This window comes from Passer domesticus, chromosome 10 (genome assembly GCF_036417665.1).
Source record: "Passer domesticus isolate bPasDom1 chromosome 10, bPasDom1.hap1, whole genome shotgun sequence".
Taxonomy (NCBI): domain Eukaryota; kingdom Metazoa; phylum Chordata; class Aves; order Passeriformes; family Passeridae; genus Passer; species Passer domesticus.
The window spans coordinates 5,092,762-5,114,789 of NC_087483.1; the positions used below are offsets into that span (position 1 = coordinate 5,092,762).

At 47.8% G+C, this 22,028-nt stretch overlaps 1 protein-coding gene across 2 annotated transcripts in view; it reads left to right on the forward strand.

Moving 5' to 3' along the window:
* Positions 1-3,805: 3,805 nt before the first annotated feature.
* Positions 3,806-22,028, forward strand: part of LOC135309379 (maestro heat-like repeat-containing protein family member 6) — a 36,859-nt gene continuing 18,636 nt past the window's right edge. The window contains exons 1-15 of one of the 2 annotated variants that reach the window (XM_064435525.1): positions 3,806-4,095; positions 4,411-4,475; positions 4,585-4,734; positions 4,918-5,066; positions 5,403-5,550; positions 5,795-5,982; positions 6,072-6,209; positions 6,477-6,591; positions 6,764-6,901; positions 7,094-7,270; positions 7,406-7,558; positions 7,718-7,819; positions 8,182-8,284; positions 8,559-8,615; positions 8,907-9,329. In XM_064435525.1, the coding sequence (XP_064291595.1) occupies positions 3,975-4,095; positions 4,411-4,475; positions 4,585-4,734; positions 4,918-5,066; positions 5,403-5,550; positions 5,795-5,982; positions 6,072-6,209; positions 6,477-6,591; positions 6,764-6,901; positions 7,094-7,270; positions 7,406-7,558; positions 7,718-7,819; positions 8,182-8,284; positions 8,559-8,615; positions 8,907-9,106 (2,004 nt within the window). In that variant the 5' untranslated portion in view covers positions 3,806-3,974 and the 3' untranslated portion in view covers positions 9,107-9,329. Of the gene's footprint in view, positions 4,096-4,410; positions 4,476-4,584; positions 4,735-4,917; positions 5,067-5,402; positions 5,551-5,794; positions 5,983-6,071; positions 6,210-6,476; positions 6,592-6,763; positions 6,902-7,093; positions 7,271-7,405; positions 7,559-7,717; positions 7,820-8,181; positions 8,285-8,558; positions 8,616-8,906; positions 9,330-22,028 lie in introns of those variants that run through there. The other variant, XM_064435526.1, reaches the window with a different exon arrangement.

Sequence of the window (22,028 nt, forward strand, 5' to 3'; positions counted from 1 at the left end):
AATGAATTTGTGGTAGACTAAAGCCCCTCACTCCCCGTGTCGAATAAATTAAATTCCTGCCCCATAGGCCTTATGCTATGCAGTACTGTTTGCTTTGATTAATTTCTGGGTATCATTATGCAATGGATTTCAGTAGCATCACCCTCAGGAAAGCTTTTGGTCCAGCCCTGCATTCCTATTTCAGACTGTACAGAAATTTTGTGGACTTGTTCCCACTCTACCTGGAATCTTCCAGCACTGCAGATGTTCAGCTATTACAGCCCTGCATGGGAGAGACATTAATTCATCCAGGAAATGTTTGCAAAGGCTTTGTGGGCAATCCTTGCTTGGTTTCAGTAGTGAAATTTGTATCCTGGCAATGATGGAACTCACTGGACTTTTCCAGCATGTGTTTGCTGATGTTTGCATCTGGAAATGGAGAAGAGATTGTTGGAAGCTTGATATATTGCGATGCCTGAACTTCCCTGTTTGTGGCTCCCCAGTGCTGTGATTAGCAGGCACCCAGTTGTGTTTGGACATGAGCTACCACTGCCACACACGCAGCAGCTGGAGCGTTGAACATCAAAGACTGAGCTGACATTTTTCCCAGAACACAAGGAAACATGGCAGTGCCTCTGTATAATCTGACTGTCCTGTGAAATTCAGCAGCTGGTGGTGTTCAGGTGCTGCTGCTGCTGTTATAGATACATAGTACAATACTGGCCTTTTCAAATGTTGAAATGGATTCTATATGTGTGGTGTTAAAAGAACTTTGCTATAAAGATCTCGTTTTCATTTCTGTTGTTAACTAAAACTTAGAAACAGCTGATGAAGTATGCTTGTGTTAAAATGCCTGCTTGGATGGGATACCATCCCATGAACATGTGATGAGGACACCTGCTGCAGATATGCCAACTATCAGCACTCACGGTCTGAAGAAAATGTGGTCCAAAGCCTGTCACGGTTGAGTCAGGAACGGAAGTGAAGTGACACATTAACTCTCTTCAGCAGGTTAATGCTGAGTTTATTAGAAAGCCATTCCTTTTTATGCACTTTTCCGATACAGCTGGACCTGACTGCTCATTTAATCAACACCCCGCCACCACTGGCTAATTAAGAAGATGCCCTTTGGTAAACATCTTCTGAGAAAACAACTGTTCAAAACACCAGCCGCAAGATCGTTTTCATTCTTTCAGCCTTTTCAAAACTCCCCAGAACAATTCCTGGGAAAGTTTATGTGGCCTTCTCTCTCTGAGCAGGCTGTCAGTATCCACAAAAGCCTGTAAGTAGAGGTGATGATAAGAATGGACTAAAAGCACAAACAAGGAATACGCATGCTCTAAAAAGGCAGACGTGAGGAGGAGCCATGCTAAAAAGTTCTTGAAACATGGAAACTGGTTTGGAGAAATGTTCAACATGCATAATTGTTTGTAAATATGTAACAGGCTGATGCAATAGAAATGGTATTGTCTTGGTTTGACCTGGAAGTGAGTTTTTGGAAAAGTTGTGGTCAAACCAATCAGTGGCCAGATTTGAAATTGTCACTTGGTGTGGCCACTGGGGATTCAGATATGCCTCTGAGAACACAGGGGTTAAAAGCAGAGCATTCCCAGAGAAACTCCCTCTTTAGAGTCTGGCAGGTGAGCTGGTCTGACCTCCTCCCCCTGCCCAGCTGCGTCTGGGTGGGGCAGGGGGAGGCCATGGGGCCTGAGGGAAGGGACGCTGGAGCCCCTGCAAGAGGCAAGGGTGGAGAAGAGGAGGAGATCTGGGATGGTTTGGGCAGCCCCCCCGGGAGAGAATGATAGAGACTGTGCTGGCTTGGAATTTGATATCTCGTGCAGGCACCACGGCCAGGAAGAGAAGGGGCGGGGGGGGGGGGGGGCGGGGCAAGGTGCCCAGCTGCTGGCAGACCCAGCTGAGCTTTTAACTCTTTTGGTACAGAAACAATAAAAGCTGTAAAAACACTGATCCTCCCCAGTTAAAGATTGAGAAGAGACGGAGAATGGGAAAGAAGAGAAGGTTTGAGTAGTTGAAGAAATGCCAGCAGATGAGAGTACCCTAAGTGGAAGAGATGATTAGAGTAGCTTCAGCTGAAGTTTTCTCTTACATAGCCACAGGCAAAACCAATTTCTTCCAATAATGCAGAGACTGCACCTTGGAGGAGGCAGTTGGCCAGAAACCAAAAATGAGAGGGCCGCGAAGAGAAACAGAAAGAACAGAGACTCCGGGGGAGGGTGTGGTGAAGCCCTCTGCCTTCAGCAAAGGGTCTCTGTTCCTGAGACCCAGGCCCCAAAGAAATAAAAATATGGGGGGGGACAGGTGTCCCAAATGGTGAGAGAAGGCCACTTCTTAGAACTGAGCGATGCATTCTTAAAAGGACCTAAAGAGCAGTTTAGATCCATAGCCGGTAGTGAGAGCACTGGACATGAAAGGGAGATGGTCACGGCGGCAGATTTTCTCCGGGCGGCTGCCGCGTGTGACACAGAAGCACAAGAAGTTTCACTGTGTTTCTGAAAAAAGCCCATAGTGCAAGAAAGAGACTCCTCTCTCCTGATGAACTGGAAGGAGCTTGTGTGAAAGAGAGTATTGGACTGAGATCTGAATGTTAAAAGACTGGGGGGGGGAGGAGTGTTTTAAGAGTGTTCCATAGTAGATTGTTGTGTGTGTTTTTTTCTTTTTTCCCTTATGTTTCTGTGTTGTAGATTATTAAAGTGTTGTGTTTTTCCCTCAATTCCCAATTGGGAGCCTGCTTTGTTCTGTTTCCGAGTCACATCTCACAGTAACCATTTAAAAAATATACCTTTCATAGGGACCCTGGCATTGTGCCAGAGTCAAACCATGACAGGTATATAAAGAGTGTTTCCAAAATAGCTGGGATAATCTAGGCTGAATGCCAAAAGACATCCGGTGATAAATATTTGCTTTATCGTCTTTGTCTCCTACTGTACTTTATTACACCTTCTAAATTTTGTACAGAAGAGTGAACCTTGTTTTTCACACTGCAATCCAATCTATGAAAAAAATCATTTCAGGACTGACTAACAGCTTCTGCCTTCTCACAGACACCAAGTGTTCCAGCAGAGCTCCAGGTGCTGCTGCCAACAGCCCCTGCAGGGAGGAGCACAGCCCCCAGTGCACGTGGGCTTTGGCTCCCTGTGGCACAGAAGCCCCCCGGGGCACAGGTCTCTGGGGCAGGAGAGGGGCAGCAGCGCTGCCAGGGCTCGGGGGGTGGCAGCTCTGCTTGGGCGGGGACTCTGCCACACCTGCTGATGGCAGCGCTGCCCGGGCCCCAGGGCTCAGAGCAGCATTGGTGCCCTGGCCCACACGTTCCCTGTGCCTGTCACAGCCGCGGGTTTAGGATGGCCAGCAGCCGGGACGTGTCCCAAGGAGGCCGTGCCAGCTTCCGTGGAAGGCCCTGTGCCCTTGCCAGCACGGCTGCCTCGGCAGCCCTGGGGGCTCCTTCTGCTGCCCTGAGCCCGCAGAGCAGGGCAGCGTTTGCTGATGGGCTGAGCCCTTGCTAAAGATCCTGTCGGGCTGCCTTAGACACTTGGGGCCAGGGATTCCTGCCAACCGGGGCCACTTTGGGTGGGCTGGGCATGGCCCCAGGGCAGGTGGCTGTGTGTGCAAGGGCCCTTTGAGACACGCTGCACAACAGTCACCGTGGCATGGAATGGAGGAGTGTGTCCTTTGTGACACGTGGTGACATAGGAGCTGGTGGTGACAAGAACACTCCACAGCGCTCGGATCAGGCGACAGGACAGGACGGGAGAGAGCAGTGCTGTGAGGAGCCCTCACACAGTGCACTCGTTCCTGCCTGACCTGGAGCTTTTCTGAGGCGTTGTTCCTGCAGCTGACCTCGAGGCCAGAGCACAGGACCTGGTGACCTGTGGCCTTCCGAGGCTTCTGTTTGGCAGTGCCCTCGAGGGCAGAGCGTGGGACTTGGTGCCCTGAGCTTTTCCAAGTCAGCTGTCCTGCTACTAACTCCAGTCATTGACATGGAGCAGAGACCACCGAGTGTGCCCAAGCTGGCCTGGGTTGAGGAGGACGAAGGCGGCCCTGGAGCTGCCCCAGGACAGGAGACTGAAGAGGTGGTGCCATTCCATCCACCACAGGAGGGTGAGTGACAGAGCTGGGCCAAATGGGTTGGAGCCTGCAGCCAGCATGGCCCCATCCCATCCCATCCCATCCCATCCCATCCCATCCCATCCCATCCCATCCCATCCCATCCCATCGCATCCCATCCCATCCCATCCCCTGGGGATATGCCCATGGACAGGACGGAAGAGGGCCCAGGCAGACACCCCGCAGTGGCCGTGCTCCATCCCCCTGGGGCATCCCGGGGCTGTCCCTGCCTGGGGAGCGCAGGGCTGGGCTGTGTTCTCCGGCCTCTCCCGCAGCCCCTCAGCTCTGGCTGTGCTCGCTCTTTGCCAGATGCAGCCGTGGAGCGCACACAGGAGCAGCAATCCAGCCGTGGCCGCTTCCGCAGAACAGCGCAGGTACCTGCAGCCATGCCCACCTGGGCTGGGCCTGCTGTCCCTGCTCAGCCGAGCACCGTGTGTGGAGCACTCCATGGAACATCCCTGGCTTCTTGCCCTTCTCCTACAGCTCGTTTGCGACTTCATCAAGAGCGTTCGGCAGGAAGAGGCCAGGGCTATGGGCGCTGGGCTCAGGGCACACTCAGAGGTCCTCAAATATGAGACCAGTGCCGCCCTGCTAGATTTGCTTGTGGAGAACGGTGCTTCCAAGCCAGAGCAAGTAAGCAGCCTGAGGCCAGGCTTCCGTTCCCCCATGAGTCACATGGCGACCCAAGCCACATCTGCTGGTGCCTGTGAGCCTTTGAGGCCATGGCATTGCGGTGGGAATGGAAGCACTTCTCTGGAGAAGTTGGGGATATTGCTCCCTCTGGCAGCTTTCCAAGTTTCCATGTGCCTTCTCCAGGTGCCCGCCATGGTGAGGTACATCCACCAGTGGCTCCTGGCCAATGATTCCGCCGAGCACAGGCTGGACAAGACCCTGCTGAATCTCACCAAAGCACACCCGGATGATGCAGTAATGACGCTCCTGCGTGTGGCCCCGTCCTGTGACAGGTATGGAGCCCACCAGGCCAGAGGGCTCAGGGCTCCCCAGCCCATCACCCTGCACAGCCTGTCCCAGGTGTCTGAAGAACAGAGAGGTCCAGGGCTTTTTGCCTGCTCCCTTTCCCAGCCCTCTGGCATGTTCCCTTCCCAGCCCTTCCCCTGAGCCTGCTGCCATGCTCCTTTGACACCCCACAGGGCTCAGTGCTGCAGGGCTGGGCTGCCTGAGTGCTGCTGGCCAGGGGCAGTGGGCAGAGGCAGAGCCAGCAGTCAGCCTTGGCCCTTAGAGATGCCCAGGCCACAGTGCTGTGTCTGAGACCCGCCTGAGACAGAGTTCTAACCCTGCAGAGCTGCTTGGACCATGTGGAAAACCATCATGGGCTCAAGCAGGACTGCGGAGCTGGCACAGCTGGTACTCCTGGATGTGCTGGGGAACTGGCCGGAGCACAGCACGTGCACCTCCGATGGGGACAAAACGGGTGTCTTTGCCCTGGCTGTGAGTTTCTGCAAGTGGCCTTTGCTGGCCCCAAGGCTGCCTCTCCAGCAGCTCTCCAGCCTCCTTCCCCCACTGCATCTCCCTGCCTCAGGCGCTGGCCTGAAACCTGGCCCAGGGGCAGCTTCAGGGCCACCAGGCCCCCTGCTCCCCCTGCGTCTCTCCGGGCCTCTCCCTGCCACGCTCGGGCCCTGCCACACGGACACCTCGGCACTGAGCGCTCTCTCTGGGCCTTTGTCCTTTGCAGGCAACTGTGGTGATGTGGAAGATCCTCCAGGTGCGCTGTGTCCCCCGTATAATGAAGGTGTATTTCCCACGCCTATTTGTGCACCTGCTCTTCCAAGTGTTCTTCAGCACTCTGGATATGCCAGAGGAGGTGGATACCTTCTGGAAGGGATGCCAGGAAGAACACGGCCTTGCCACCAGCCCCAACAGGTGCTCCATCCTAGAGCTCCTGTCCCTGCCACGTGGCCTGGGAATGAGCCAGTGCTCCCAGTGTGACCTGGGCTTTGCTCTGCACACAGGTTTGCAGTGCGGACCCTGAAGTCCCTGCTCTGCCAAAGGCAGTACAAGGATGTGGTGGTGGCAATGGAACGCAGGGGTGTCTGGAACACACTGCTGTGTGATGATACCCGCCACTATGCCGTGGGTCTGCTGGCCAGGTGAGACCCTCTTTTTCCCATGCTTCTGACATTTGTGCTCTGTGCCCAGGGTGCCCCACACTGTCCCTGTGGTCATGGGCCAGAGGCCCTCGTCACTGAGGGACGGCCAAGCAGACTGGAAAAGCCTGGGAGAGGAGAAAGCCCAGAAGGAGGGACCACCTAAAGGGCTCCGGTCGCCTTGCAGGATGGTGCTGAAAGAGCAGACCTCTGTGAGCCTATCCTTGGAGAGATTTGCTCAGGTTCCTGGTCCCTTTTTCACCCTCCTAGGGAGATGCGCCATGCTCGTCTTGAGTTGTGTTCCAGTATTGCACTCCACCTCCTCCAGCTGCTCAGCAGGGAGGAGCCACGCTGGGATCTGGCCGCCCTGGCGTTCATTGTGGAGGTGAGCCTGAAGGCCAGCGCTGCCTCGCTGAGCTGCCTCCCAGCTCTCTGCCCTCTCGTAGCCGCAGCTGCCTGGGACGGTGCCCGTGCCCTGTGCTGCTGCCTGGGCCCAGCCCTGTGCGGTTCCGGGCTCCTGCTGGCCGGGTGCCCTGTCACTGCCCTGTGCCTTTCAGGTCCTCGAGTGCCTGGATTACAGTGAATGTGCTGACAGTGTTGTGGAGGTCTCGTCAAGGTACCTGCAGAGCGAGTGCAGGGAGAGGCGTCGCCTGGCACTCAGGGCCCTTCTCGAGCTCATTCACAATCCCTCGATGGTGAGAAGGGGGCAGCGGCTGAAGCTGTGCTGGGAACGCAATGGCTTGGGCTTGGTTGGGCTTTGGGCCCCGGGGCAGCTGCTCCCATCTCTCCTGCCTCCCACTTCAGCTGCCCGAGTGCTTCGGGACAGGCTTTGGCCTCTAGGCCCTGCTGCAGCAGGGTGCTGTTTCACAAAATTGTGTTCCACACAGGCTGACAAAATGTGGAGGCTGACTGAAAGCCTCATGGATCTACTGTGGGACAATGATGCAGAGATAGCTGGGATGACACTTGTCGCACTCAGCTTTATATTCTGGCGCAAATACAGTCTGATGTCAAGCCCTATTGTCCTGCAGCTGGCTGAGGCACTCCTGCCACTCTTTGACCATGTAAGGCTCTGTGCTCCCAGCCATGACCACTGGATGCAGTCTGGAAAATTTGTGCCTGTGCACTTCCAGGCCTGTGCCCCGGGGGCCCTGGAGGAGCCAATGCTGAGGTATTTTTCCCTTTTTTTTTTCATAAAGGATAATAGCCAGGTACAGCTGCTCTCCATAAAACTTTTCCGAGACATGATGGAGGTTTTGGAAGAGAGAGAAAAACCTTTGGAAAGGCTTGTGCATCAGAGTCTGCTGCCACTCTTCTTCCACTGCCATGATGAGAGTCAGCATGTGGCAGAGGTGAGCACTCGTGGGCTGCTGGTGGCCCCCTTGTGAGGGAACTGGGCTGCCTTTTGCCTTGGCGCCTGGTGGGCTGCAGCCTCCTCCAGGCCATGGCACAGGGACACGGGGCTGTGCCCTGGGCTGTGGGGCCATCTCTGCCACTCTGCTGCTCTCCAGGCTTCTCGGGAAACGCTGCTTTGTGCGGCCAGGTTCCTGAAGAGGAGAGATATCAAAAAGCTGGTGAAGGAGGAGAAACTGTGGAAGTTCAGCAAGTGTTTGGTAAGGATGAACGAGAATCCCCAGCCTCAGCCTGGAGAAGGCTCCTGAGCGCGGTGCTCAGTGTGCAGGGCTGGCAGCTGTGCCCCTGCCCGCTGCTGCACCCAGAGGCGGCGCGGGCTCTTCTCCAGGCTGCTGTGGGCCCGAGCCGGGTGCCCATGGAGCCCCGGCGTGGCGGGGCTGCGGGGCGGCCCTGCGGCTCCCCGGGCAGCAGCCGGCCCTCTGCCCCCTGCGGAGCCCGGCGCCAGCGGCTGCTGGCCGCGCCTCAGGGCTGTGCGGGCAGGGGAGGCCGGGGCTGGGCGCAGGGAGCGCCCGCCACAGGGGCTGAGCCCGCGCCAAGCCTTCCCTGCTGCCGCTCTCTGCAGCTGGCAGAGGACACGAGCCGAGCGGCCGAGCAGCTGCGCCGGGCCCTGCGCTACCTGGAGAGCCCCCAGGAGCCCCTGCGAGAGGCGGCCATCAGGTTCATGGGTGAGCCCCGAGGCCGGGCTCCCTCCCCGGCCTGCCGCAGCTCGGCCCCAGCCCCGCCCGCTGCCCCGGCAGCGCCATCCGGGCCCGGCGCCGTGGAGCCCCGCCTGGCCCGGGCGCTGCTGCCGCCCTCTGGCAGCCGTGCCCTTGGGCGGCAGCGTGCGGCAAGGGCCCGGGCTGAGCCCTGCCGGGCCAGCAGGGCGTGTGGCCGCAGCGCTGGCAGCGCCGCTGGCAGGGAGCTGTGCCGCTGCCGCCGTGACAGGCTCTGTGTTCACAGGGGTGGCCGGACAGCACCTGAGGGGGAACATGGAAGAGCTCCTGATGATCTACAGTGGTGAGTGAGGGTAGCGGGCTGACAGCAAGAGTTGGCGGGTGAAGACCTGCAAGCCCTGCCCCGGCTGTGGAGGGCTCTGCTCCCTGTGCGGACGAAGGCTGGTCTGGGCCGATCACCCACAGTTTTCAGGGCCATGTGGAGGATCCGTAGGCAGCAGCTTCAGGCTGATCCCCTTGGTCCCTGCTCCCTCCTGGCCATGGCAAGAGCTGGCTGGGATGGCCCTGGCAAGGGGCTGTCTTTGCATCCCTCAGGTCCAGCTTCTGACCGTGGCTCTGTTCCTTTTTCTTGCAGCCCTTGAAGACCGGGCAAATGACGTCAGCCTTGCCGTTGGAAGCCTGGCAATTCAATCATTGTGCATCCTCAGGTCTGCAGAGTGGGCTCCAGTCTCCAGGTTCCAGAGGCTGCAAAATCAGCTGCGCAGGATGTGGAAGGCTCGGCCGCGTCTGTCGTGTCTCCGCAGGCTGAGCTGCTGGAGCTCTGTGGAGATGTGATTCCATATGTTCTTTTAGTTGGGGCCACCGGACTACTTAGGAATTTTGGTTTTTTTCAAGAATGTTCTACTTTTAGTTTTCTTTTACTGTGTTAATATAGAATGTGTTATAACACACAGACTCCAGGATCTCTCTTATGCTCCCCAGGGTCTGCAGGGCATAGGGTAGGAGGGGGAAAATGGTGCTTGCACTCAGCCAGCTGCCCAGGCGTGCAGTGCTGCAGGGACAATGGCCAGAAGCCCCTTGGCCTGTGGTGGTTCTGCTGAAGCCTTTGTGCTGCCAACAGAGCGGGTGGGCAGGGCCGGAGGTGCGGGGATCCCTGCGGGAGCGGTGCCTGGAGATGGCCACAAGGCCTGTGGCAGGCAGGAAGCGCCATCTGTGTCCTCCTGGCTCTGTGCTGCTGGCTGCATTGCTGAGGGCTCCCAGGTGCCTCTGGCTGGGGCTCCTCTGGAGCTCCTGTGGGGCTGCGGCGCTGCTGCCGGGCAGCTTGGCCGCGCTGGGGGAGAGCCTGAGGGGCTGGGGCACTGGGAAGCCCTGAGCAATTGGGTGTCAGAGGCCATGAGCAGCCCCCTGGCAGCCGCCTTGTTCCTGACAGAGCTGACTTACAAGACAGGTCCTGGGCACTCTGTGACTCACTGCATCAGTGTTGTTGGAACCCAAAATGTAGGGAATTCTCAGGCTTTTGGACTTGTAAGCAAAGCTTAGAATTTAACAGAGGATTTGATCTGAGACCTTGGAAAAGGCTTCCAAATTTAGGTGCTGGAAGCAAGAATGTGGATTTAGAGTTCATAGCAGTGACACATGAAGCTAAGTGGAGGAAAGTTTAAAGTTTTAGACTTTTAGATATAGAAAAAATAAAAGTAGTTACAAAAGTAAACAAGGAGTGGAGAATGCAGTGCTGTAGGTTTGTTTGCCATAACATGATTGCCTAAGGAAGCTTACAGTGTAGCATGAGTCTCTAAAGCGAAATATTAAAGGATTGGGTCCAAAACATACTTATCCTTGTTGGCAGTGTTTTATTGGCCAATAAATCCTTAAAAGGTCTTGTAACTAGAAGTCTTGTGACCTTGTGAGTCATGCGGTGGAAATGTGAGCCAAACTCACCCTTCCTGTCTGTGCCAAAGATAAGAAAAAGAAATGGCATCATCCAAAAAACTCGGAGGTCGGGTGTCTAACTCGTTCCAAACTCCTTCAAATCCCCCTAAGTGTGATTTAGCTGCAAATAGATGACAAGGACTCTTAATGCTGGCTGTTTGTCTCCAAACCAGCTGCTTTAGAAACTGTCACATAACCCTGGGTAGTTATGTGGCAGAAATGTATCATTTTAAGAAACTTTCCCAACTGACTTGAATAGAGGTTTGTTTGTAGGGTATTTTAAGGGAAGTCCTCGCAGCAGAGGTCTGGCCTTTGGCTGAGCTGTGTCCCCTGCTGGTTGTGAAGTGTGCCATCAGCTCCAGGTGTTTCTGGGCTAAAAATATAATCAAGTCACTTGGACTTGCTCTTTTTGGCCTATAAAAGGTGGACTGACTTTTGGGGCAAATTTGGAGACCTCATCTATGGGTGGATGGACCACGTAGGATTTTCCCAATTGCTGGGAATGGTTCTCCAGGTCCTTGGTGCAAAACAGGGCCCCCCAGCAACTGTGGATCTGCAGGATGATAAACAATTCAGGCAATTGGTGATGCATCTTTCTAAATCGCTCTCCTTTCTCTCGTACAGTACTGATTGAGGTGCACTGCCTTGCTTGTTTTTGCTTCTCACTAAAACCAAGCACACATTTTTATTGAATGTATCTTCTTTCACTGTGGTTCCTTAATATTCACAGTAAAATAAGAACATGATTTCCGGTGAGGTGTCCTTTAAATGGCCTCTGTCAATTGGCAGAACAACAGGAGGCTCCTGAGGGGCTGGAGCACTGGGAAGCCCTGAGGAATTGGGTGTCGGAGGCCACAAGCAGCCCCCAGGCAGCCGCCTTGTTCCTGACAGCCGGCTGCTCTGGCGCTTCCCCACAGCATCTGCCAGGCCTGTGGCAGAAGCCCTCGAGGCCAGGCCTCAGCAGGAGGCTGGGGACAGCCCTGAGGTGCCCAGGCTGGGCTGGCTGGGGACAGGGAGAGCAAAGCTCCCTGCTGGGGCAAGGGACGAGGTGGTGGGAAGCTAGATAACCTGAGATTTTACCCTCCAAGTGTTCTTTCTTTCCCCTAACATTTATCTCAGGTTTGCTCCCATAATGATCTCTATGTGCCCTTGAGAAATTACTCAGACTTTTCCTCAAAAGTAATTTTGTCCCCGAGAGATCACCTCATTCTCAGCCTAGCTGGGAATTTTTTCCCACAATTGGGTGATATCTTTTGGATGCTCGGACCACCTTAAGCACTAAAACAAATTTCTAGTTTGTGGGAAAGCTCCTAAGTACCCTTTTGTGTTGTATGAAAGAGTGTGAATATGCTGCATTTGCATTGTCAGCCAGAGGGGCTTGGCAGGTGAAGGACAAGGAAGAAGTAGATGGTGAGAAAGGCCAGAGTGACTCTGACACAAATGAGACTTACAATCTGACAGGAACCAAGCGCAGTAGCTCTACCTGCATTTCCACTTTGCAATGACAGGAGTGGCAGGGAAAGCAAAGTGACTGATGCCCTATGCTCCTTGTAACCCTCTGATCCCTTGCTTGTTGTGTAGGGGGCGTAGAGATTGTAGTCCTTGTAGTGGCTCAAACAATTGGCCCATAGAAGAGAGCAATAGTGTACTTCTCAAAACAACTGGATGAAGTGAGTAGGGGACAGCCTGACTGTGAGCAGTTGCTGCTCTTGTTTCAAACATCCAAGAAGCCTGAGAATTCACTCTAGCACAACATATGTATTTATCTCACATTCAGTAGCAGCACTTCTTGAGCAAAAGAGTGGGCGTTGGCTTTCACCCTCCAGATTGCTTAAACATCAGGCAATTTTGGTGGAACAATGTGGTATTACCAAACTAATCTCTTCTCTAGTTAATCCAGCAGCATTCCTGGCCACTCACCAGACAGACAAGGAACCTTTGTAGCATGACTGTATCAAAACCATGAAGTCCACTTTATTCCAGCTGCCCAGATCTTAAAGAAAGCCCAAATCCAGGAGCAGAATCTCAGTACACAGTTGGGAGTGGCTTTGTAAGAGCAGATCAGTGAAAATCAGGATATATAATCAGCACAGAGCAATAGGGGATAGAAGCCCTAGACAAGTCAGCTCAGAAGGCAGAGATAATCACTTGAACCCGTACCTTCTGACCAGCCTGAGGAAAAAGGATCAATATATGAACAGATTCCAAGTATGCCTTCAGAGTAATAGGTGCCATGAAGCAGTTTGGAAAGAAAAGGACTATTGAAAGCTCAAGGAAAGCAAATTACGCATTCAGAAGAAATCCTAAAATTGCTGGAGGCAGTACTAGTACCTCAAGTGGTTGCAATTATACACTGCAAAGGACATCAGAAAGGAGAAACAGACGTCAAAATGGGGTAACAGGTTGCAAAAAGAGCAGCAGAACAAAGCCATGCTGAGGTTCGGGCACCACTAATTCCCAAAGGTAAGGAACAATATGACAATGATGTATGTCGTATAATCAGGAAGATCTAGAATTAGCAAGGAATTTAGGAGCAGAACAGAAACATATTGTTTTTGCAACTCCTCAGGGATAGACAGTTATACCTGAAAGAGCATTGTGAAAATTGATTAGGGATGAACATAATTGTATACAGTGGGAAGGGGATGCCTTATATAATTATTTGATGAGGACAAGAGTAAGATGCAACCTGTACTCTGGTGGAAAGCAGGTAAGCCAAGGGTGTGAAATAATGTCTTAGAACCAATGACGCCGGCCATTTATATACAGACACAAACGGAACGGGACCACACCTGAATAGCGTCATGAGCTGTTTATTTAAGAAGCATCAGACTCATTACATGGCTATGGCAATGGATGGATGCAAGCAGCTTGCTATCCAGACAGCAGGCCGAGGAAACTTAATGTTGCAACAGATTATAAGACGGTTTCAGACCCAGTTTCAGCCAATTACATAGAGCAAAAGCATATTGACAGTAGTTCTATCCAACCACATGAAGCACACGTAGCTTTGGTGAAAACAATAGCAGCTTTTTCTCTCATACAATGGTTCGTTTATAAAAGACAAAGCATAGAGCCCCATTCATATTTAACCTTCTAAATATTTACTAAAATATACTTTTTGCAACTTAGAAAGCTAAACTACACAGCTTTATTGCTCTATTTCTCATGTCTTTGCTACTGCCAATATATCTTTTCTGCTGCTTTAGCATTTCACTCTCCTTACTGGCTCTGAGGCCTTTCTTTTTCCCAGCTTTCCTAAAATCCTCTAAACCCATGGATTCCCACAATTCCCCCTCTCTGTTGACTCAAAAAGAAATCTTCAAAATTGTGTTGTCCACTACTTGCTCTACTATAACACTTTTGTTTACTATCTGCTTGAGACTTGTTCTTGTGGACACTAATCATTGCTATGTTACAGCACAGCAATTTAATGCTGTGAAGGCCCAGTCAGTGAAAAGGTATGAATCCCTTCTGACAATACTTATAAGTCATTGTTCAAAAAACTCTTGTCGATTTTAAGGTCTTATGTCAAAACCCTCTTCCATTTCTATACCGTCATCTGTCATTTCTGTGAGATTTCGAACACTTTCTCTGCTTCTACTTCCTACTTCCCTCTCTTGTATGACAAAAACTTCTCTGACTGTTTTGTTCATCATCTGTCGCACTCACTGAAGTATGTAGGGGATTACTATCAACATCATTACCAAAACACCCAATATATAGAGACCTATCTTGCAAAGTTGCCTTAGCTAAGGTGTAAAGCTCTATTCTTGGAACAGATCATCCAATCAGGATCTACCATCCTCTTTAATTTGGGCTGTCAAATCTTTCAGTTTTTGTATGCTCTTGTGAATGGATTCTGAATGATCGGACAGGTTCATACAAGACAGTCCTTCAGATTCCTCACAACCATGCCCTTGTGCCAGTAAAAGAAAGTCAATTGCTGCTTTATTTTGAAGGTTAGCATGTCTAACACTATCAACATCCCTTAACCTATCACTAATGGCAGAGGATGTGGCATTAGTTTGCTTGCTTAGCCAACATCCAACTCGATCTAATTGTTTCAAAGCCACTGCTGAAGCCAATTGGGATAAAACTCTACCTGCTGAAATCCTTCTTGCAGCTTTCCAAGGCATGAAGTCACTCTGACAGTTGTCATTGTAATGATGAGCAGATCTTGTTTTCCTTTGTTTCCTTTTCATGACCGCTTTAGCAGAGGGTGCGACTACAGTGAGCATCCCAATGCTACAAGGGCCACCTTCAAGGTCTGCTGGAATGCCTTGCCAAGCCCTGCCTCCACAAATGAACCAATATCCCTTAGGCAATTGCCCTGGATATAGCTCAGCCTCAGGAAGCACATCCCAACTCTTTGAAAAATTACACCAAAACCTTAAATTTCTGTATGCAAAATAATGGGGAGTAACATTAAACTTTGGGGGATCACCTTTTCACCAAGCACTAGCTGTGAAGGTAAAGCAAAAATCCATTGTTAAAGAACCAAGGATTTCCAAACCTTGGGGTTCAGAGGCTGCCCTGGGAAGTTTTTTGGCCCAAACGTTCCAATTCAATGTGGGATTGTTTCCATTGTCAATTTTACCTGGTTTACCATTGGATTGTTTTTTGACCAAAGGCAACTCTTTTACTGGCACACCAACCAAACAGGATGAGAAAGGTTTTTCTGGTTCTGAATTAGACAAACCTATGGTATCTGAGCCGGCTGCCTTGGCCAAGGTCACCCAAACATTTGTTTTTGTTTGTTCCACAGGCAAATCTCCACAACAAAAGACAATTAAAACTCACCAACACCAACACACAACTTGCATTTTCTTCATCTTATCCATGAGCCACGTTTTGGCAGTATCCTTACATATATATCAATTTTTAAAATTTTGTTTACAACAAAAGCAAAAACCAAAACTTTTGCCAAAAGTCAGCTCTACAAAACAAATATTTGACATACAATTGACACACTTATAAATAACATTAACACAAAATCAGAGTTTGCAGGTTCCACCGATGCACAAGGAACGTCAGGCATGACCCGGGATCCCTCTGCTCGGCTCACGTCTGCGTACTTGCTTCCTCGGTTCTGGACTCGTCAGCACGTTCTGGGGTGTGATACAGTTTGACGTTTTTGGCTGGGACCCACCTAATTCCAGCACCTGTAGAGACAGAAGCATACCCTTTGCCCCAGGTTATGAATCGGAAAGGACCTTCAATTTGTCCAGACTCAGGGTTTCTAATTAAAACAGGTGGATTTTCTTTCAGTTTTGCCTGAGTGTTATTTGAAAAATGCCTAAGAATCGGTGGATCAGGCTCTGCAAAGGAACTGTTTAGGAAATTAAAACATACAAAGCTTTGTTCAGTCTCATCTGAGGTGTGACCTCCGTTCCCCCTCTCTGTTGATCTAAAATGCGTTTTAGTGTTTGATGTGCCCTTTCAATAATTGCTTGGCTTGTGGGAGAGTGAGGAATACTAAAGATGTGATGAACACCTCATTCTTTTAGAAATGTGGTTAATTTTTGAGATATGTATGCAGGACTATTGTTAGTTTTTATTTATTGGGGCACAACCAATGAAGCAAAAGCTTGCAGAAAATGATGACAGGCATGATTACTTGTTTTACTTGTGTGAAGAGAAGCAAATATTGCACTAGAGAATGTGTTTACTGAAACTTGAATGTTTTTAAATTTACTAAAGGAAGGGTATTTAGGGATATCTGTTTGCTATAACTGCAGGCTTTGCAAATTTCGTGGGTTGACCGCTCCTGTGGAAACAGGAGGCTGCACGAGCTGACAGTCAGGACAAGTATTGATGATAGCTTTAGCTTGACTTTTGGTAATTCGAAATATTCGCACAAGTGCTTGTGCGTTTTGGTGAAAAAAGGCATGACTCAGTTTTGCTTGTTCAAAAATGTTTGGTAAAGTGTTTGAAATATCTATTGTTAGTTTGTCTGCTTTTGCGTTTCTTTCTACTAAAAATTTAGGAAGCGAAGAATGAGCCCTGATGTGAGAAACAAAATATGGATTAGTTCTATATTGCAAAGTTGTATAAAGACATGAAAGCTAACAATATAAGGTATCATTACTAACATCTTTTAAAACTGACTCTTCTAATTTCTTAACTATATTAGCAACATACGCAGAATCTGTGATTAAGTTAAGAGGTTGAGGAAAGAGTTGAAATGTTTGAACCACAGCAGCAAGCTCAACAAGTTGAGGAGACTCTTCTACTATTTGAATGTCTGACTCTTAAGTATTAGTTTCTTGGTTTAACCAAGTTATGTCTGATTTGTGACTTTTGTTAGAGCTATTAGGGAAGAGAGTGACTGCATTTAAATGTTCTTCACTTAGTTTAGGTTTTTCTCTAAAACTCAGTTTTGTTTGCAATAGTTTGTGAGATGGGTAGTGAACAGAACAAGCACCTGGGAAGCTTAAGAAAGCATACTGTAAATCATCAGAATTTTGCATTGCTCAATTAAGATAATATTTTTTAAATGGCAAATAGATAATTGCAAATTCTTGGTTTGTTAAAGTTAACAGTCTGGTTTCTGGCTTTAATTACAATTTGTGCAATCATTTTTAAGACTGTGAAAATTGTCTTTGGAGACTTGTAGGGAAGAAAAATCCATTCTATTATTAACAGAGGATTTGGCTCAGAAGGGTCTTACTGAAAAATGAGACCACAATGTTGTAGTTTCTCTCTTAAAACTGCAAAAAAGAAAGTTTTTTTTAGGAATGCAGCGATGAGCTTGTCTTCTTTGGAGAGCTTCTGTGATCTTGTCTAGCCCAGCACAAGCTTCAGGGGTTAAGGTTCTTGGAGAAGTGATGTCGCAGCTTCCTCTCAGCAAATCGAGAAGTGGACTCAGTTCATCGCTGGTGATTCCCAAAAGAGGTCTGACCCAACTGATTTCTCCCAAGAGTTGTTGTAAGTCTCGCAGGTTGTTGACACTGGTCCGGATCTGTATCTTCTGCGGCGTTATTGTTGTTTCAGTCATTTTCCATCCTAGATACTTCTAGGGAGGAACTTTTTGGATTTTTGTTGTAGAAATTTCAAGTCCAGCCTTTTGGATTTCAGCAACAACACAAGCATGGGTTTGTTTTATCTCTTCTTGTGTTGAAGCTGTGATGAGCAAATGATCTATGTAGTGTGGAATCGTGGATCTTGGAAAGTTTTGTCGAGCAGGAGAAAAAGCTAGAGCAATGAAGTATTGACAAATTATAGGCGAGTTCTTCATCCCTTGTGGCAGTGATTTCCAGTGATATCGCTGCACGGATTCTCTTCGATTGATGACAGGAACTGAAAAAGCAAATCTTGGAGCATTATCAGGATGAAGTGGAATGTGGAAAAAACAGTTCTTTAAATTAATGACAATGAGATGCTAGTGTCTTGGGATCATTGATAAAGAAGGCAGTCCAGGTTGAAGGGGTCCCATGTCTTCGATCACCTCATTTATCTTCTTCAGGTCATGAAGCAACCTCCAGGAGTCTGATGTCTTCTTGTGGATCACGAAGACTGCTGAATTCTAGGTACTGTTTGTTGGGACGATGTGACCCTGCTGTAATTGTTCCTTTACCAATTTATTAAGGATATTTAATTTTTTCTCTGTCAAAGGCCATTGATCAATCCATATAGGATGATCAGTTTTCCAGGTAATCTTTAAAGTGGCAGGTTTCAACGTGGCTGTCATCACAGGCCCACTTCCAGTTTCGCTCCCCATTGGGATAGGACATTTCTCTTCCAGATGGTGATAGGTTTTTGAATAACAAAAGGACGCACTGTTGTAGTCTTTCCTTCAGGACCTGTAATGTTAATCATGGATGCACTTTGCAGACACACAGTAGCACCTCCAATCTCGGTGAGGGAACCTGATGGAGCTACTAAATTCCAGTCATTAGGCTAGAACATGTGAGAAATTACAGTGACATTTGCACCAGTATCTGGCATGCTGTAACATAAATTGTTTTACTACAGTGAGTCAGGCTATAAGTCAATTGAGGTCGGTCACGGTTCAAACATTGCACCTAAAAGACTTTTGGACTCGAGGAACTAGAAGGTACAGACACAATTGAATTTTTTGGAAAGTTGTTTTGCTTGTGGGTATTCATAGGAGACAGAAATGCAATAACAATAGGTGTTTTTGGAGGAATTACCATAGGAATTTTAAGTGTAAGAGCTAAAATCATTAGTTCTTCATTGGAGTTTACTGAGACATCAGTAGGAAGAATTGAGAGTCTAAGAAATTTGTTATTGATTTGCTTAGAATTAAAAAATTTTGTCTTTGTTGAAAAGGATTGATAATTCTAGTAGGAATGTTCACCCAGCATTAATTATTTAATAGAGGAATTAGCTTTAAGGAGGCTAATTTGTGCCTTGTGTTTGAGGATATTGAGTTGAAACCATTTGAGGATTGGTTGATTGAGGCACAAATGACTGAGGTATTAACACCATTTGAGTGGGTACCTGGTTGCCAGGGGGTACCACTACTTGTGTCTGAGCACGGTGGTAGTGCGCGCCGTTTTTGAAGTTTAATGACAGATGTCTGCCATCGATATTAAAATGAGAGTGACAGTGCTTAGCAAGATGCCTCCGTTTTCGGCATCGAGGGCAGATAGAATGTTGTTTTGGTGAAAATGTTTTCGCAGGACAATCCATTTTAACATGACCTGGTTTACCACAAGCAAAGCAACAAGGATTTTTATCAGAGTCCAACTGCAGTGTTAACAGAATTTTCTCAAATTTTTTCTTGTTTTCTTAAAAGCTTTTCAAATCTATTTATTCGTTTTGTCAAATTATCTTCTAATTTTTTTTAATACATTGACCTGTAAATTAGCAAGGTTTTGTGGTCCACTTATTCTGCTGCATGCCGTTAACATCTGCACAACAGTTGGAGGCTGATCAGGTAAAGTTAAAATAATTTTTCTACATTCATCATTAGCATTTATAAAAGCAAGGTTTTGAACAATATAAGAAAGAGCTTGTTCATCTGGACATTTCTTTTCAACTGCTGGAGTTAATCTATCTAAAAAAGAACTGTAGGATTCTGGTTTACCTTGTTTAATTAACGTATAAGAATTTACATGTGTGCTAGCTGAATCTACTGAAAAGAAGGCTCATTTAGAAACATCTTTAATATCTACTAATATAGACTGAGGCAAATCTACTGCTTGCAACCAGGTACCCACTCAAATGGTGTTAATACCTCAGTCATTTGTGCCTCAATCAATCAATCCTCAAATGGTTACAACTCAATATCCTCAAACACAAGGCTCGAATTAGCCTCCTTAAAGCTAATTCCTCTATTAAATAATTAATGCTGGGTGAACATTCCTACTAGAGTTATTAATCCTTTTTAACAAAGACAATTTTTTTTAATTCTAAGCAAATCAATAACAAATTTCTTAGACTCTCAATTCTTCCTACTGATGTCTCAGTAAACTCTAATGAAGAAGTAATGACTTTAGTTCTTAGACTTAAAATTCCTATGGTAATTCCTCCAAAAACACCTATTGTTATTGCATTTCTGTCTCCTATGAATACCCACAAGCAAAACAACTTTCCAAAAAATTCAGTTGTGTCTGTACCTTCTAGTTCCTCGAGTCCAAAAGTCTTTTAGGTGCAATGTTTGAACCGTGACCGACCTCAATTGACTTGTAGCCTGACTCACTGTAGTAAAACAAATTATGTTACAGCATGCCAGGTACTGGTACAAATGTCACTGTAATTTCTCACATGTTCTAGCCTAATGACTGGAATTTAGTAGCTCCATCAGGTTCCCTCACCGAGATTGGAGGTGCTACTGTGTGTCTGCAAAGTGCATCCATGATTAACATTACAGGTCCTGAAGGAAAGACTGCAGCGGTGCGTCCTTTTGTTGTTCAGAAGTCTCTCATGGTCTGGGGGAGAGACGTCCTTTCCCAATGGGGAGCGAAACTGGAAGTGGGCCTGTGATGACAGCCACGTTGAAACCTGCCACTTTAAAGATTACCTGGAAAACTGATCATCTTATATGGATTGATCAATGGCCTTTGACAGAGAAAAAATTAAATATCCTTAATAAATTGGTAAAGGAACAATTACAGCAGGGTCACATCGTCCCAACAAACAGTACCTAGAATTCAGCAGTCTTCGTGATCCACAAGAAGACATCAGACTCCTGGAGGTTGCTTCATGACCTGAAGAAGATAAATGAGGTGATCGAAGACATGGGACCCCTTCAACCTGGACTGCCTTCTTTATCAATGATCCCAAGACACTGGCCTCTCATCGTCATTGATTTAAAGGACTGTTTTTTCCACATTCCACTTCATCCTGATGATGCTCCAAGATTTGCTTTTTCAGTTCCTGTCATCAATCGAACAGAACCCGTGCAGCGATATCACTGGAAATCACTGCCACAAGGGATTAAGAACTCGCCTATAATTTGTCAATATTTCGTCGCCCAAGCTTTGTCTCCTGCTCGACAGAAATTTCCAGAATCCATGATTCTACACTATATGGATGATTTGCTCATCACAGCTTCAAGGCAGGAAGAGATGGAGCAAACCCGTGCTTGTGTTGTTGCTGAAATCCAAAAGGCTGGACTTGAAATTTCTACAACAAAAATCCAAAAAGTTCCACCCTAGAAGTATCAAGGATGGAAGATGACTGAAACGACAATAATACCGCAGAAGATACAGATCCGGACCAGTGTCAACAACCTACGAGACTTACAACAACTCTTGGGAGAAATCAGTTGGGTCAGACCTCTTTTGGGAATCACCAGCGATGAACTGAGTCCACTTCTCGATTTGCTGAGAGGAAGCTGCGACAATCACTTCTCCAAGAACCTTAACCCCTGAAGCTTGTGCTGTGCTAGACAAGATCACAGAAGCTCTCCAAAGAAGACAAGCTCATCGATGCATTCCTGAAAAACCTTTCTTTTTTGCAGTTTTAGGAGAAAAAATGCAACTTTGTGGTCTCATTTTTCAGTGAGACCCTTCTGAGCCTGATCCTTCGTTGATAATTGAATGGATTTTTCTTCCCTACAAGTCTGCAAAGACAATTTTCACAGTGCTAGAAATGATTGCACAAATTGTAATTAAAGCCAGAACCAGACTGTTAACTTTAGCAGGCCAAGAATTTGCAGTTATCTATTTGCCATTAAAAAAAGATTATCTTAATTGAGCAATGCAAAATTCTGATGATTTACAGTATGCTTTCTTAAGCTTCCCAGGTGCTTGTTCTGTTCACTACCCATCTCACAAACTATTGCAAACAAAACTGAGTTTTAGAGAAAAACCTAAACTAAGTGAAGAACCTTAAAATGCAGTCGCTCTCTTCACTAATAGCTCTAACAAAAGTCACAAATCAGTCATAACTTGGTTAAACCAAGAAACTAATACTTAAGAGTCAGACATTCAAATAGTAGAAGGGTCGCCTCAGATTTTTGATCTTGTGGCTGTGGTTCGAGCTTTTCAGCTCTTTCCTCAACCTCTTAACTTGATGACACATTCTGCTTATGTTGCTAATCTAGTTAGGAGGTTAGAAGGGTCAGTTTTAAAAGATGTTAGTAATGATACTTTATATGGTTGGCTTTCATGTCTTTATACAACTTTGCAATATAGAACTAATCCATATTTTGTTTCTCACATCAGGGCTCATTCTTCGCTTCCTGGATTTTTAGTGGAAGGAAACGCGAGAGCGGACAAACTAACAATGGTCATTTCAAACACTTTGCCAAACATTTTTGAACAAGCAAAACTGAGTCATGCCTTTTTTCACCAAAACGCACAAGCACTTGTGCGAATATTTCGAATTACCAAAAGTCAAGCTAAAGCTATCA